This window comes from Megascapheus bottae, chromosome 25 (assembly GCF_031878675.1).
Source record: "Megascapheus bottae isolate mThoBot1 chromosome 25, mThoBot2.hap1, whole genome shotgun sequence".
Lineage (NCBI taxonomy): Eukaryota > Metazoa > Chordata > Mammalia > Rodentia > Geomyidae > Megascapheus > Megascapheus bottae.
Window position 1 is genome coordinate 5,124,291 of NC_143533.1, and position 14,026 is coordinate 5,138,316.

General features: G+C 51.5%; 2 protein-coding genes across 4 annotated transcripts; both read right to left on the reverse strand.

Moving 5' to 3' along the window:
* Window positions 1-145: 145 nt before the first annotated feature.
* Window positions 146-6,389, reverse strand: Prss53 (serine protease 53). Its single transcript, XM_090358058.1, has 11 exons — window positions 6,229-6,389; window positions 5,449-5,469; window positions 5,185-5,347; window positions 3,390-3,655; window positions 3,101-3,255; window positions 2,762-2,981; window positions 1,598-1,748; window positions 1,274-1,518; window positions 1,040-1,185; window positions 608-824; window positions 146-363 (listed from the first exon to the last, which is right to left on the reverse strand). Exons 1-11 carry the CDS (start codon window positions 6,284-6,286, stop codon window positions 344-346), a joined length of 1,662 nt encoding a protein of 553 aa, XP_090214184.1. The 5' UTR covers window positions 6,287-6,389; the 3' UTR covers window positions 146-343.
* Window positions 6,390-8,430: 2,041 nt separating this feature from the next.
* On the reverse strand, window positions 8,431-13,372 carry Vkorc1 (vitamin K epoxide reductase complex subunit 1). Of its 3 annotated transcripts, XM_090358061.1 has the most exons (4): window positions 13,299-13,372; window positions 12,277-12,376; window positions 9,545-9,654; window positions 8,431-8,858 (listed from the first exon to the last, which is right to left on the reverse strand). In XM_090358061.1, exons 1-4 carry the CDS (start codon window positions 13,309-13,311, stop codon window positions 8,650-8,652), a joined length of 432 nt encoding a protein of 143 aa, XP_090214187.1. In that variant the 5' UTR covers window positions 13,312-13,372; the 3' UTR covers window positions 8,431-8,649. The 3 variants fall into 3 exon arrangements, with proteins under 3 accessions (XP_090214187.1, XP_090214186.1, XP_090214188.1); XM_090358060.1 differs by lacking the exons at window positions 12,277-12,376; window positions 13,299-13,372 and adding an exon at window positions 10,846-11,065; XM_090358062.1 differs by lacking the exons at window positions 9,545-9,654; window positions 12,277-12,376; window positions 13,299-13,372 and adding an exon at window positions 10,846-11,065 and having other exon boundaries at window positions 8,657-8,858.
* Between the last annotated feature and the right edge of the window lie 654 nt (window positions 13,373-14,026).

The following is a 14,026-nucleotide window of genomic DNA, read 5'->3' on the forward strand; positions in this document are numbered from 1 at the left end:
GAAAGCTGCCTGTGGAAGGGGAGCCTTTTGCTACAGTTTGTAACTTATTTTCTAAAGTCTATTTTGTAACAATTTAAGTTTAAAAAAAAGGAAAATTGCTCCTCCCCCTCCCAAAAAAAAAAAGAAATTTTTGAAAAAGCTGGCTGATGTGATTTTTTTTTTTTTTTTTAATGTGAAGGGAGCAGGCTAGGGGGCACCAGAGAAAGCTGCGGGGCTGAGTGCAGGAGCCTTCACAGGTGGCATCCTATCCTGCAGGCCCAAGAGTAGGGACATCTGGTCCAGATCCCCAGGGAAGAGGGCAGATGGCATGGTGACACTTGTTTCATTTTTCTGGAGTCACCTGTCAACAGCTGGCTGGCTGGCCTGTTTAAGAGAGGAAGGACAGTGGGGTTGGCCTGGTCCTCGAAACTCTGTTTCCTCCCTTGAAGGAATAGGATCTGTCTTGGCCCCATGGACTGTGAGAATACTAAAGCTGAAAGAGGGTGAGACATTGTGTCCCTGGAATCCACATGGGTCTCACCCACCCAGGGCAGCTAGAAATGGTTGAGCACTAAATAGTCCTTGGATGGACAAGGAAGAGTGCTTAGGGAAGATGTGGAACACATACTTGTGTTAACCAGGCAGCTTCCAGTGTCAACCACAGGCTCTGGTGGCTCAGCAAAGTAGACATGCCAGTCCAAACTGCTGACCCAGTCTTCATAGGCAGGCAGTGCAGCAAAGACTGCAGGTTTTGCAGGGCCTTGGCAAGCATCTCCAAAGCTGTGTAGCCCAGCCAGGAACCAGGTACCCCTCACCTCGTGTACTAGTGGTGTCCCGGACAGGCCCTGGCAGTTCAGAAGACACTCTGTGACCTCTCCCCTAGAAGGGGCTATAGATGAATGCTTTGGCTGTTGGTGGGCAGTGGGGGGGACTGGTTGTTAGCAAGGATTGGCTTCAGGTGAGGGCTAGAGGCCACGCCTGGCAAATCTGTTCATGAACTGCAGAGTGAGAGAATGTTGTCAGGGGTCTGTTGGGTAAGGTGTGGGGTTCTGGGACTCACCTCACAGTGGGGCCGCTCCCCCACAACACTGGTACACACCATCCCTGGCAGAATGGGGATCCCATCGCTCCCAGAGGCTGCATGGAGCCGACTACAGGCCCTTGGCCCCAGGAGGGTTACAGGCACTGTCTGGGGGTAACTGATGCCTATAGGACAAGGTGGGAGAGGAAATCCAGTTGCTCCAGCCATCTTTAAGCTTGATGAACAACTGCTGGTGGCCTCGATCCTACATACCTGCTCCTTGGCGAGCCAGCCCCAGGACCCAGCCACGTTCCCCATCAGGCAGGTGATGGTCAGCATAAGGCAAGCAAAGGGGCCGCAGGCTGGGACCCAGTGTCACGGGCTGAGCCAGCAGCAGTAGGGCTACATCATAGCCCCCTTCTGGGTGAGTGTAGGCCCCATGCAGGATGAGTTGCTTCAGACTCCACTCCTCTGATCCATTGCCCAGCTCTACACTCCATTCCTCTAGGGTCTGGCGCCTGTGCAGAGGCAGCAGTGACAGCACTAGGTTAGCAGGACTGGGGCTAGGGGCACGAGGGAGAAGGACACAAGACTCACCCAATGAAGCAGTGGGCAGCTGTGAGCACCGCCTCCTCTGACACCAGGGCTCCTCCACAGGCCAGCCGCCCCTGGTGCTTTAGCCTGGCATCCCAGGGCCACATGGAGGGGGCTCCTGCCTGGGGACCTTCTGTCCTTAAGGATCCACAGGCTGAAACAGATGAGTTTATCATCTGACTTGGAAGTGCTTACTACAGGCCCGGCACACAGTGCTTAAGTACGTCCTATAAACGAATCAAATTTTCTCAGTATCCTTTTATTAAAGTTGCCTTTTGCCAAGTGCTGGTGGCTCACCCCTGTAATCCTAGCTGCTGAGGAGGCTGACATCTGAGGATCAGGGTTCAAAGCGTGCCCAGGCAGGAAAGTCTATGAGACATTTTGTCTCCAATTAACCACCAGAAAACCAGAAGTGGCGCAGTGGCTCAAAGTAGTAGAGCATTAGTCTCGGAGCAAAAGAGCTCAGGGATAGTGCTCAGGCCCTGAGTTCAAGTCCCATGACCACCACCAACAAAACACTTTTTGTTATCTTCATTAACAAAGCTAACCAAAGTTCCAGAGAGGTGAAATGATTTTCTAGCTTTGTAACCAAAGGGAAATTGCTGATCTGGGATTCAAAAGCCAGGACCCAAGTTTTTGGCCCTGGTGGTCTGTCTGTATAGTTTCCTTGGCCCTGTTCTACTTCCTTGCCCTACTTATCTACCCCTCTAGGCCTGGACTGGCTCCAGAAGTCCTCAATTATGATTGCTTTTCTGAAAGTCAAGACAGCTTCCTTCTGAGGAATTATTTTGCATGCAGTTTGCATGTCGATCATGTAATGCTGGATCTGTGTGCGAGCACTGTTCTCTCTGGATCCCTGCCCAGAAACATGCAGCTTTTCCCCCCAAATCTTCAGCCAGATTTCACAGAGAATGAGCAAGCCCATTTCTTTCCTAAACTCCAAATCCTTAAAGCTCTAAAGCATCTGTATTCCCCAGCCCTAGTGGGGCTGTTCCTATCTGAGGGACCAAACAAAGCCTTAAACAGCCTAGTTAGGTTTTTGGCAGAATGTGGGCTCAATGTCCGAGCTGGGGTTTGCTTCCTTCTGGCTCCTGTCTACTGCCTGGAAGTCCTCATGTAGATCTGAGTGTATCATCATTCCACTCTCAAGAACCCTTGTGCTCATACCTACACAGCTGTCCTCATCGCTGGCCATTGGGGTCCCTGGGGCCTGAGTCAGGAAGGCTGCTCCCTGGGCTCGGGCCTGCAGCCAGGAGCTGTGAGCAGCTATGTCAGTCAGCAGCACAGGAGTGTCCTCCTGGGCACATCTTGATGCAAAGCTTATGATCCCAGCCTGAATCCAGCGTCCATTGGGCTCCTGGCACAGGACAGGGCCCCCGGAATCTCCCTGGAGCCAGGCAAAGGAGCCTAAGACAGATGTCCTCTGACTATAGCTCCCCAGTTCTCAGTGGCTGAGCCCCAGCCCAAGGCAAAGCCTTCCCGTCTCCCTTTTCCTCCCAGTCAGACCTGACAGGGTCCCAGCACCCCAGGTTGGGCACCCCCACATAGCATCCCTGGCCGAGCAGGGTTGGCCAGCAGCCGCTGGTGTAGCCGGTTGTAGAGACAGTTACACGTGGGGCGGCTGATGAGCCGCAGACGCAGATTCCGTAGTTTCCTGGGAGCTGATGAAAGAGATGGAGGTTAAGACTAGTGTTTAGACCACAGAAAGCAAAGGGAGGCAGGGCTAGGGCAGTTTGAGACTATGGCCTAGGCAAGTGCAGTGCCCTTCTGGGCTACAGTCTAGGACAGCACTTACTGTTGATGGTGTCTTGATCCCAGCCAGTAGCCCAGCATGATGTCCCAAAGGGGAAGAGGTGGGTAGGCTGGGGCAAGCAGAGGGGTGTGTGTGCTACAGGATGGGCTAGCCGGAGCAGAGCCAGGTCCGAGCCCTGGCTGTAGTGGTTATAAGCCTGGGGTAGCTGTAGGGCAGCCACCCCTACCTCCTCAGCCCCTGGGCTCAGCCCTTCACGCTGCAGAGAGCCCAGGACCACGGACCAGGAATTCAGTTCTGTCGCTGCCTCCCTGGAATAGAAGAGCAAGGTCCAGATAGACAGCTGTGTGTCCCGGGAAGCACAGGTAGGTGGAAGATGGGCAGATGTCACTTTATGGCTTTAAGCCCAGCTCTCCCCAACTTCTCTCAACCTCAATTTACTCATTCGGAAAGCTCCTACCATGAGAGGTTATTAGAATTAATTTGACAATATGGCAGATTCTCAGTAAGAGCGCGCAAGCGCGCGCGTGTGTGTGTGTGTGTGTGTGTGTGTGTGTGTGTGTGTGTGTGTGTGTGTGTGTGTGTGTGTATGCGCGCATGCGCATGCTAGCCCTGTGGCTTGAGCTTGGGACCTGGGCACTGTTCTATGCATTTTTACTCAAGGCTGGCACTTTACCACTTGAGCCATTTCTGGCTTTTTGCTGGTTAATTGGATATAAGCGTCTCACTGACTTTACTGCCTAGGCTGGATTTGAATCTAATTCTTAGATCTCTGCCTCCTGACCAGCTAAGCTGGGATTATAGGTGTGAACCACCACTACCCAGAAAATGGTACCTTTTTTTTTTGGTCGATTGTGGGGCTTGAACTTAGGGCCTGGGTACTGTCCCTGAGCCTCTTTGTGCTCAAGTCTAGCGCTCTACCACTTGAACCACAGAGCCACTTCCAGTTTTTGAGTGGTTAACTGGAGATAAGAGTCTCATAGGGACTTTTCTGCCTGGGCTGGCTTTGAACTGTAATCCTTGCATCTAGCCTCCTAAGTAGTTACGATTATACAGGTTACACACATGAGCCACTGGTGCTCAGCAAATGGTACCTACTTATTTATTTATTTATTTATTTACTGCCAGTTCTAGGGTTTGAACTCAGGACATAGGCCCTAAAAACTGTCCTTGAGCTTTCTCAAGCCACAGCACCACTTCCAGCTTTTTCTGTGTATGTGATACCAAGGAATTGAACCCAGGCTTTGTGCATACTAGGCAAGCACTCTACCACTAGGCCATACTCGCATCCCAGTACCTTTTTTTTTTTTGCCAGTCCTGGGCTTGGGCTCAGGGCCTGAGCGCACTGTCCTTGGACTTTCTCAAGTCTGGAGCTCTACTGCTTGCTTGAGCCACAGCACCATTCCTGGCTTTTTTCTAAGACTTTTTTTTTTTTTTTTGCCAGTCCTGGGCTTGAGCTCAGGGCCTGAGCACTGTCCTTGGAGTTTCTCAAGGCTAGAGCTCTACCACTTGAGCCTCAGCACCACTTCCGGCTTTTTTTCTATGTATGTGGTACCAAGGAATCGAACCTGGGTCTTCATGCATGCTAGGCAAGCACTTTAACCACTAGGCCAAACTCCCGGCCCGTCCTGGCTTTTTTCTATGTATGTGGTACTGAGGAATCAAACCTGGGTCTTCGTGCATGCTAGACAAGCACTCTACCACTAGGCCAAACTCCCGTTCCCCCTCTCCCCCCGCCCCAGTATCTTTTTAATCTAGTGATCAGAAACAGTCTTGTGGAACTTGGGGACAAATCCACCCATACAGCCAGAGACCCTGGCTGATCCCAGCCACGACTCACTTTTCAAAGCAGTGGGCAGCGGTGAGGACCCAGGTTTCTGCCACCAAGGAGCCACTACAGATGTGGATTCCCTGCTTTCTCACACTGGCCTGCCAAGGCCACTCACCAGGCACTGTGTTGCCTTCCTGAGGCTTGGGGGGGCCAGGACCACGCTGCCCACAGGCTATGGAGAGAAGTGTCATGCTGACAGCACACCCCTGTCTCCCCACACTCTTGACTCAACCTGGACCCAAGTAAGGCAGGCCCACCACCCCCAGATCTTACCCCGATGAGCTGCTTGAAGACCTGAGAAAAGAGAAAAACTTCAGTGAGGTTCAGGGGCACCGGAGTTACTGGGCACAGGCTTGGTGGAGGGGATGGGTTAGTCTTTGCCTGTAACTGGCTACCTCACCAGTCCCTCCCAGAATGAAAATATTTATATGAGGTCGAGAAAGAGCTTTTATTGGAACTCATTCAGAGTGCACGCTCAGTAATTAGTTCTCCTCCCTCTACTGTGCTCAGCATTCTTCGGTCTAGGATACAGCTTGGGACCTGGCCAGCCTTCCTCCAGGCTTCGGAACCCCTAACTCCTGCCCCCACTGCTGACTCAGGGAGGCCGCTTGTATATGTGGAGAGCATTCGCTTAATTGCCCTTTCAACCGTGGAGGACTACGTCATGTCCAAGGAGGGGAGGCCCCAAGAGCTGAGACTCACCCCACCCCTGTGGGACCAACTCAGACTCCCCAGCTTCCCAGAGGCAGCCAGTGCACTCATCAAAGGCCTTTCCTCCTCTCTCAGTATAGATCCACTGAGAAGAAGTGAGAGTTGGGATGGAGGAAAGACAAGCCCAAGCCAGTGGGGCCCAGAACTCCTCTACAGTAACTGGGGTAATACACACCCACACACACCCACACACTGATAGTCCTTGCATACCCCACACTACCAAGACAACACCCAGCATGACATCCACAGGCAGACCTCCCACACCAAGTTGCAGGAGAGCTGAGGGCAGCTGTGAACTCCAGTGCTCCCCTCTGCCTCCCTCACACCCATGGGTCCCTTTACCTTCTATGAGGACCACAGCTCCCAAGATCAGCAGCCCTGGTCCCCAGCTCTGCTTCATGTTGCTCCTGGCCAGTCTGCAGTCTGTGTTCTTGTTCTCAAGAGGCCACCCACCCGGGTCTCCTTGACTCCACCCCAGCTCCACCCCCTGTCTAGGAGTCACAGATGTCACTGCTTCCCCTAGGCTACATGGGAGCCAAGCAGCTCTTAGCTTCTGGCTTGTGGTTACGTGACCCTGGACTGGCCCCCACCCCTCTCTAGGCCTCTACCGCAATAGTATGACTCGTACTACATAAGTGACCTTAGCCAGTTGACCTGTCTGTGACTGGTCTGAGACGCTCAGAGTGATTGGATGTAAAATTGCTTGGATGAAGCAGGGTGCAGTGGCTCACACCTGTAATCCTAGCTACTCAGGAGGCTGAGATCTGAGGATTGAGGTTCAAAGCCAGCCCGGGCACTAAAGACTGTGAGACTTTTATCTCCAATTAACCACTAGAAAAGTGAAAGTAGGGCCGGGAGTTTGGCCTAGTGGTTAAAGTGCTTGCCTAGCATGCATGAAGACCCGGGTTCGATTCCTCGGTACCACATACACAGATAAAAGCCAGAAATGGTGCTGAGGCTCAAGCGGTAGAGCTCTAGCCTTGAGAAAGTCCAAGGACAGTGCTCAGGCCCTGAGCTCAAGCCCAGGACTGGCAAAAATAAATAAATAAATTATATATATATATATATATATATATATATGCATGGTTAGATGAAATCCAGCATGTTAATACACACCTGTAATCTCAGTGCTTAAAAGGCTGAGGCAGGAAGATGGTGAGTTTTGGGCCAGTTGAGATTACATAGCAAGACTTGTGTCTCAAAGATAAAAGCAACCCCCAAATATGTTTAGTTAGAGAAGTCTAGCTTCTGGTAGCCTTGCTCCCATCCATTCTCATGGATTCCTTGTCAAGTTCCCTTCCAGTACCCTGCCAGGGCACTGTCTCGTAGATAACATGCAGAGTTAGGTATCAATGGCCCAGACTCTCTGCTACATGGTAACCATAAGCCATTGGCAAATCCCAGCTTTTTTCTGGGTCTGCTGCCCTCCCAGGAAACAGTTACAGTGGTGCCTGTCCTCAAATGCTGGAAGAAGGCAGGTGCTGGTAACTTATACCTGTAATCCTAATTACTCAGGAGGCTGAGATCTGAGGATTACAGTTCAAAGCCAGCCCGGGCAGAAACGTCAGTGAGAGTCATGTCCAGTTAACTACCAAAAGACTGGAAGTAGAGTTGTAGTTCTTAGCGTTAATCTTGAGCAAAAACTCAGAGATAGCACCCAGGCCCTGAGTTCAAACCCAGGACTGGCCTGTGTGTATGTGCACACACATGCACACGCGCGTGCGCGCGCGCACACACACACACACAAGACCCTGAAGACTGGGGCAAGGGGAGGCGGGGGGAAGAAGGCTGAGAGCACATCTCTTTCTACTTCTTCACTTAGGCCAACCTGTACTGTCTGGGACAGCCGCGAGTCCAGGGTAGGGTATACACTAGAGACAGAATGGCCTGGAGGAATTCAGATCTTGCGATCTGGAGCTGACTGAGATGTATCTCAGTAGAGTGCTTGATTCACAACCTGCACCAGGAAAAAACAATCTGAGACTTCCCTAACCCCTTCCCAGAACTAGATGTGAGATCTTAGGCAAATTAGCCTGTCTATGTAAGTAAACAAGATAAGGGTAATAATAGCACCTACTTTATACAATTGTACTAAGATTACATACATTAATAGCATGTTAACACAAGTTCTCTTAATACTTAGCATATAGGTAAATCCATACTGAGAAAAAATGAACAATCTGATCCTTGCCTCCAGGGCTGCTGAGACTGGCTTGGGATGGTAGATAAGGCTGCCAAAGGGGTTTAAATCTGATCTATAGGAAGAAAAGTCCAAAGTCCACATAGTCAGAAGGGTAGTGTGTGTCCGGCCCTCCCAGAAGAAGACTCCTGGCTGCTGTGGGCAGCTGTCAGCCTGCTTCCTGCGGGTGGGGGCTGCTGGCGCCCCAGGCCTTGCTGATTCCACAATCTGTAGATGACACTATGCAAAACCACCCTTCCCTGAAAGGCCCTCCACTCTCCCTGACTCATCCTTGCCCGTTCTCAAGAAGATAATACTGGGGGAAAGCCCAATACCAGGATCCCTGGCAGAAAGATGGTACAGACTTGGCCATCTTAAGAAACTTTATTGCTTAGAACCTTCCTTCACTGGGAAATACCAAAAACCAGCCTATAGACACATTGGGTCCTTTTGTTCTGTGTATGGTTCATGAAAGGAGTAGAGAGCGTGAGGCAGGGCTATCTCGGGAACCAGACAGAACTCCCTTGGACAAGACTCAAGTGCCAAAGCAAAGCAGATAATGCCAGTCTGGCATGGGTGGGACCTCAGTGCCTCTTGGCCTTGCTCTGGGGTTCCTGGACCAGCCGGAAGCTGAGCAACGTCAGGCCCACATTGATGGCATAGGTGGCGACACAAACAATGCAGAAATCATAGAGCACGAAGAACAGGATCCAGGCCAAGTAGACAGTCCCAATGAGGGACATAAGGGAGGTCAGCAGCAGCAGGACAGAGGCCCAACGGCCCTGCACGCAACCTGGGAGGCAAAAAAGGATCAGGAATGTCCATGTCCAGACTTCACACCTGACTTCCTGGTACCACTGATAGGGCTCTAATGGGTCCCTCTAGACATTCCTTCTCTCTCTGTTCAATAACCTGTGGGAACTGAATAGTGATTTTATTTTCTTGCTGAGCTCTACATGAGATGGAAGACGTATTAGATTGCCCTCAATCTGAGAACCAGGCACTGGTGGTTTACACCTATAATCCTAGTTACTCAGTAAACTGAGATCTGAGGCTATCAGTTCAAAGCCAGCCTAGGCAAGAAAGTCCATGAGTTACTTTATTGCCAGTTAACCACCAAAAAGCCAGAAGTGGAGCTGTGGTTCAAATGGTAGAGTGCCAGTTCTTAAGCAAAAAGCTAAGAGTCGGCATTCAGGCCCCGAGTTTTTAAGTCCCACTACTAACACCAAAATATTGTTTTTACTTTAAATTAAAAAACCTGGGATCCTAGGAAGTCTTTAAGGAATCTTTAGCTCCTGTCAAAGACATTTTTAGTGCCCTTCCTGCTGACCTTCTTGCCTGAGGGCACCCAGTGATTAACAGCTGGGGGTTAACTGTCTGGGTCACCAAGACCCAGCGGTTGGGTGGGGCTGCACTGGACTAGGGGAAGAAGCTGACCATGGGGGGCGGGGCCTGCAGGAGAGGGGTGGAGCCACTCACCTAACAGAAGCTGTAGCGAGTAGAAAATGCAGCCAAATACACTGTTGGATTGGTTGAGGATGCTGTCTGCTCCCAGCACCTGCTCCACCAGCCCGAAGCCCCGGCCCCACCTGGTGGTGTGATGGGAACATTCAGGTCAGCAGCTGTCCATCTAGTAGAAGGAGCCACTGGAGTGGCCTTCCCTCCCTATTCCCCGCCCACAAAGCATCCGAGGGTCAAGTGTCAATGACCTCCCAACCTTCCAGACCTTTGGCCATGTCAACAATCTATGTTATTGCCCAAGTCTCCTTTATCCCCAAGACAGGCCTACCCATTACTCTAATATAGGCCCAGCTTGTTCAAGTATACATTTTTTTTTTTTTGGTTAGTCCTGGGGTTTGAACTCAGGACCTGAGCACTGGCTTTGGGCTTTGTCAAGGCTAGAGCTCTACCACTTGAGCCACAGCACTACTTCCCGCTTTTTCTACATATGTGGTGATACTGAGGAATGGAACCTGGGTCTTCATGCATGCTAGGCAAACACTCTACCACTAGGCCAAACTCCCAGACCCTCAAGTATGCCTTTGGTAATTTTTTTTTTTTTTTGCTAGTCCTGAGGCTTGAACGCAGGGTCTGGGCCTTTTTCCTCAAGGCTAGCCCTCTGCCACTTGAGCCACAGCACCACTCCTGGCTGTTTCTGTGTATGTGATCCTGAGGAACCGAACTCAGAGCTTCATGCATGCTAGACAAGCACTCTACCACTAGGCCACACTCTTGGCCGTGGTAATTCTTTACATGGGCACTTTAAATTAGGAATTCTTCGGATACATTCTTTTTGCTTTGGATGCACAATGTTCAGTTCCGTGACCACCCATCCCTTTCCTCTCCATTCTGTCACCCCACTAAAAACTAATAATCCTGGGTTCTTCCAGTCAAAACAAGCCACAGGGTTCCCATAAACCGCCAGTGTACCACGCCCCTTCTCCTCCCCCCCACCACGATCAAGACACGTCAGTGCCCACAGCTTCCTCTACTGCCCTTTCCCTCTCACCGCTATTCCCCAGCAGTCACATACACGAGCGATCCACGCCCTCGCCCCACAGCCCCCCCCCCCAAGCCCAACCCTGCACCCTTGTTTCAAAAACTAGCATCTTGGGGTGGCTCAGTCCGGGTGTGCACCCGATACACCAGGTAACACCCCTCAATCTCAAAGTGTCGGTTCTCCGGACACCCTGATCCCAGATTCCAAAATCAGTTAGCACACTGGGGTGGGGGTGTGTGTGGGGGGTGTGTGCCCCAGGTGTTTCCATCTCGGCGCGCACCTGGAGGCGAAGACGCGAGAGCAGCTGATGGCGGTGCCCACGTCACAGAGCGCGCGGTAGTCCCGGTCGCGGGCGCGCGCCGCCTTCACATGCAGCGAGTACACGGAAAGCAGGAAACCGGCGAAGCACAAGGCCAGGCGCACCCGCCCGGGTCTCCTCCAGGTGGGGCCCATGTCCACGATTCCCGCCCGACGCGCGCCGCGGGGAGGAGAGAGCGCCACGGGGCAGGGGCGGGGCGCCGCAGAGCCGCGCCCCGCAAACCACGCCCACTCCCGCCTCCCGGACCCAGTGATTGGTCTTCCGGGTCTTGGCCCTCCTGATCTGATTGGTTGCTCTTAGCCCTCGGCAGACGGGACGGGGCGGTACAGGAAACCAGCGGGGAACCTTGGGTAGTAGCGGACAGGGTGTGGGGGAGGGTCGGGATGGGAAATGCCAGGATTTATGGGAATTGTAGTCAAAGAGGCTCCAAGGCCTCATGTAATAATAATAATAATAATAACAGTCTCCGGAGTTTTTGTGTTCGGCAGTACTGGAGTTTTCAGTCGGATCCTTGAGCTTGCTAGGTTTGCATCTTCATTATTTACAGAAAATTAGTTTGTGTCAGCAAAACCCAGGCAGAGCCGGGCGGGCGCCAGTGGCTCAAGCCTGTAATCCTAGCTGCTCAGGAGGTTGAGATCTGACGATCATGGTTTAAAGCCAACCCAGGCACAAAATGTCCATGAGACTCTTATTTCCAATGAACCATCAGAAAATGGCTCTAGGGGTAGAGCGATAGCCTTGAGCTGAAGAGCTCAGGGACAGTGCCCAGGCCCAGAATTCAAGCCCCACTACTGACCGGAAAAAAAAAAAAAAGTCATAGGCTTTCTTGCCTGGGCTGGCTTTGAACGGCGAGCCTCATATCTCAGGCTCTCGAGTAGCTACAATTACAGACCAGAGCTCCAAGCTTTAGGCACTGGCATATACGAGGACTCAGAGACCAGGGTGGACTAGAGAATCTTGCCAAGTCAAAGAGAAGCATCCCTTGAAATTATTTCGCTGTCAGGTTTTCTGTCCTCCCTGGACAGCTCAGCCCTTCCTTCCTGCCTTGGCAGAGCCTTCCTCTGGGTGGTCTCTCCCTTTGCTATAAACTTTGCTACTTGAGCAGTGCCCAGGCTGTGAGTTCAAGTCCCAGTACTGCAGAATAAAAATGCACAGCTGGGATGCAGCTCAGTGGTGGAACTCCTACTAGGCCCCAGGTTCTCCCACAACGCAAAGCAAAGAAAGAGTCATGCATTTATGAATATCTGTGGCTTCTAAGAGCAGGAAAGGACGAATAGACTGCCCCACTCCTGACAATCTCTAAAAGAACTATTTACATCTTGATCTTATCTCACTGGAACCTGAATCCGAACTGGAATATACGGATATGCTTGTAAACAAACATAAGGGCACCTGGTGCGGCCAGAGCCAGAATAAACATGGAGTGAGGGCCAGAGGAAAAGGAGGAGGTGAGTCTTGATCCTTCTGGATCTCAGGTCTTTCACCTGTAAAACTGAAATAAATACAAGTGTCGACTGCAGAGGGTAAGTATAAAGATGCCTACAAACCAAATGTTTAAGACAGAGTGCTTGATCAACGCGAAGCTCCCCGCAGGTGTGGCTCGTGTTGAAATGAAGTTCGCGGCGTGCATGCCCGGCCTCCGCCGCCGGGGGCAGCAGCGAGCGCAGGTCCAGAGCGCGGGGTCAAATGCGGTGAAGCTGGGTTTCTCCCCAGGCGCCCGCCCCGCGCCGGGTCGCCGCCTCCCACGGCAGCGTCCACGCCCACGCCGTGGCCACGTGAGCGCCACGTTCACGAGCCCAACACGCAGTCTCCAGTCTGGACCTTTTGCTCTGGGTGCAGACTGTCCTCTCCTCCGAGATCACCCCTCCCTTGCCCTTCTTCCATTATGAATATATTATGAATAACTAGAAAACAGGGACACACCCGTGGAGGAAATCCAATCAGTACAAATACACAGAAAAGTCTCCCATCAGGGGCCGGGAGTTTGGCCTAGCGGTAGCGTGCTCGCCTAGCAGGCATGAAGACCCGGGTTCGATTCCTCGGTATCACATGCATAGAAAAAAGCCGGAAGTGATGCTCAGGCTCAAGTGGTAGAGCTCTAGCCTTGAGAAAGTCTAAGGACAGTGCTCAGGCCCTGAGCTCAAACCCAGGACTGGCAAAAAAAAAAAAAAAAAAAAAAAAAAAAAAAAGGCAAGAAAAGTCTCCCATCACTGGCTGGCTGTCTAGTATCTCCTCCACGCTCTGTCTCTAGACCCATCAAAAGCGCACCCTAGCAATCACTACCAGCTGAGGGTCTAACAAGCAGAACTTATGAAGGAATGCTCTTCAGTGGTTCCTAACTCCTGAGCTTCTTTCAGATCTTCCAGCCAGGTCCAAGCCCTAACCCTTATGCTGCTCCTGTACCCAGTCCTTACCTGGTATTCCCATAGCTTCCCTTATCCCAGGCGATCACACACACAAAAAAACCTTGCTCTTTAGGAGGGAGTCTATTTTTCAATACCAGGCCTTGAACTCTGGGTCGCTTCTCTCAAGGTTGGTAACCACACCTCCACTTGAGCCACACCTCCACTTGAGCCACGCCTCCACTTCCAGCTTATTGCTAGTTAATTGGAGATAAGAATATTCAGAATGTGTCTGCCCCAGCTGGCTTCAAAGTTCAGGTTCTCAGATCTATCTCATAAGTAGCTAGGATCATAGGTGTGAGTCACCAGTGTCTGGCTAAGATGATTTGTTTGATCCAGTCTTCCTCTTGGGTACTGAAAAGTCACCAATCAGCGATGCACATCCACTACGGACATAAACAATAACACCTAGCACGTGCATAGTGAGTACAGATTCTACCTACGCACTCCTCCTGTACTGCTCTACCTGTGATCCCTAAGGACATTGCTCTAACCTACAAACCCCAAGATTGACATATCCTTGTTTTACAAATGCCAAATTAATTACCAAGCACTTAACTCACTTGCCTCAGGTGTGAAGAGGGGCCTAGGTGGGGTCGGAAGCAGGCAAGGTCTAGTTTCCCATACATGAAACCAAGAGCAGGAAGAACGCTGGGACTTAGGCCAGAGTGGGGCAGTTTGATCTCTGTGCAGAACGTGTAAATGATCTTATTTTCTGGCGTTGTCCACCCCCGGCCCCA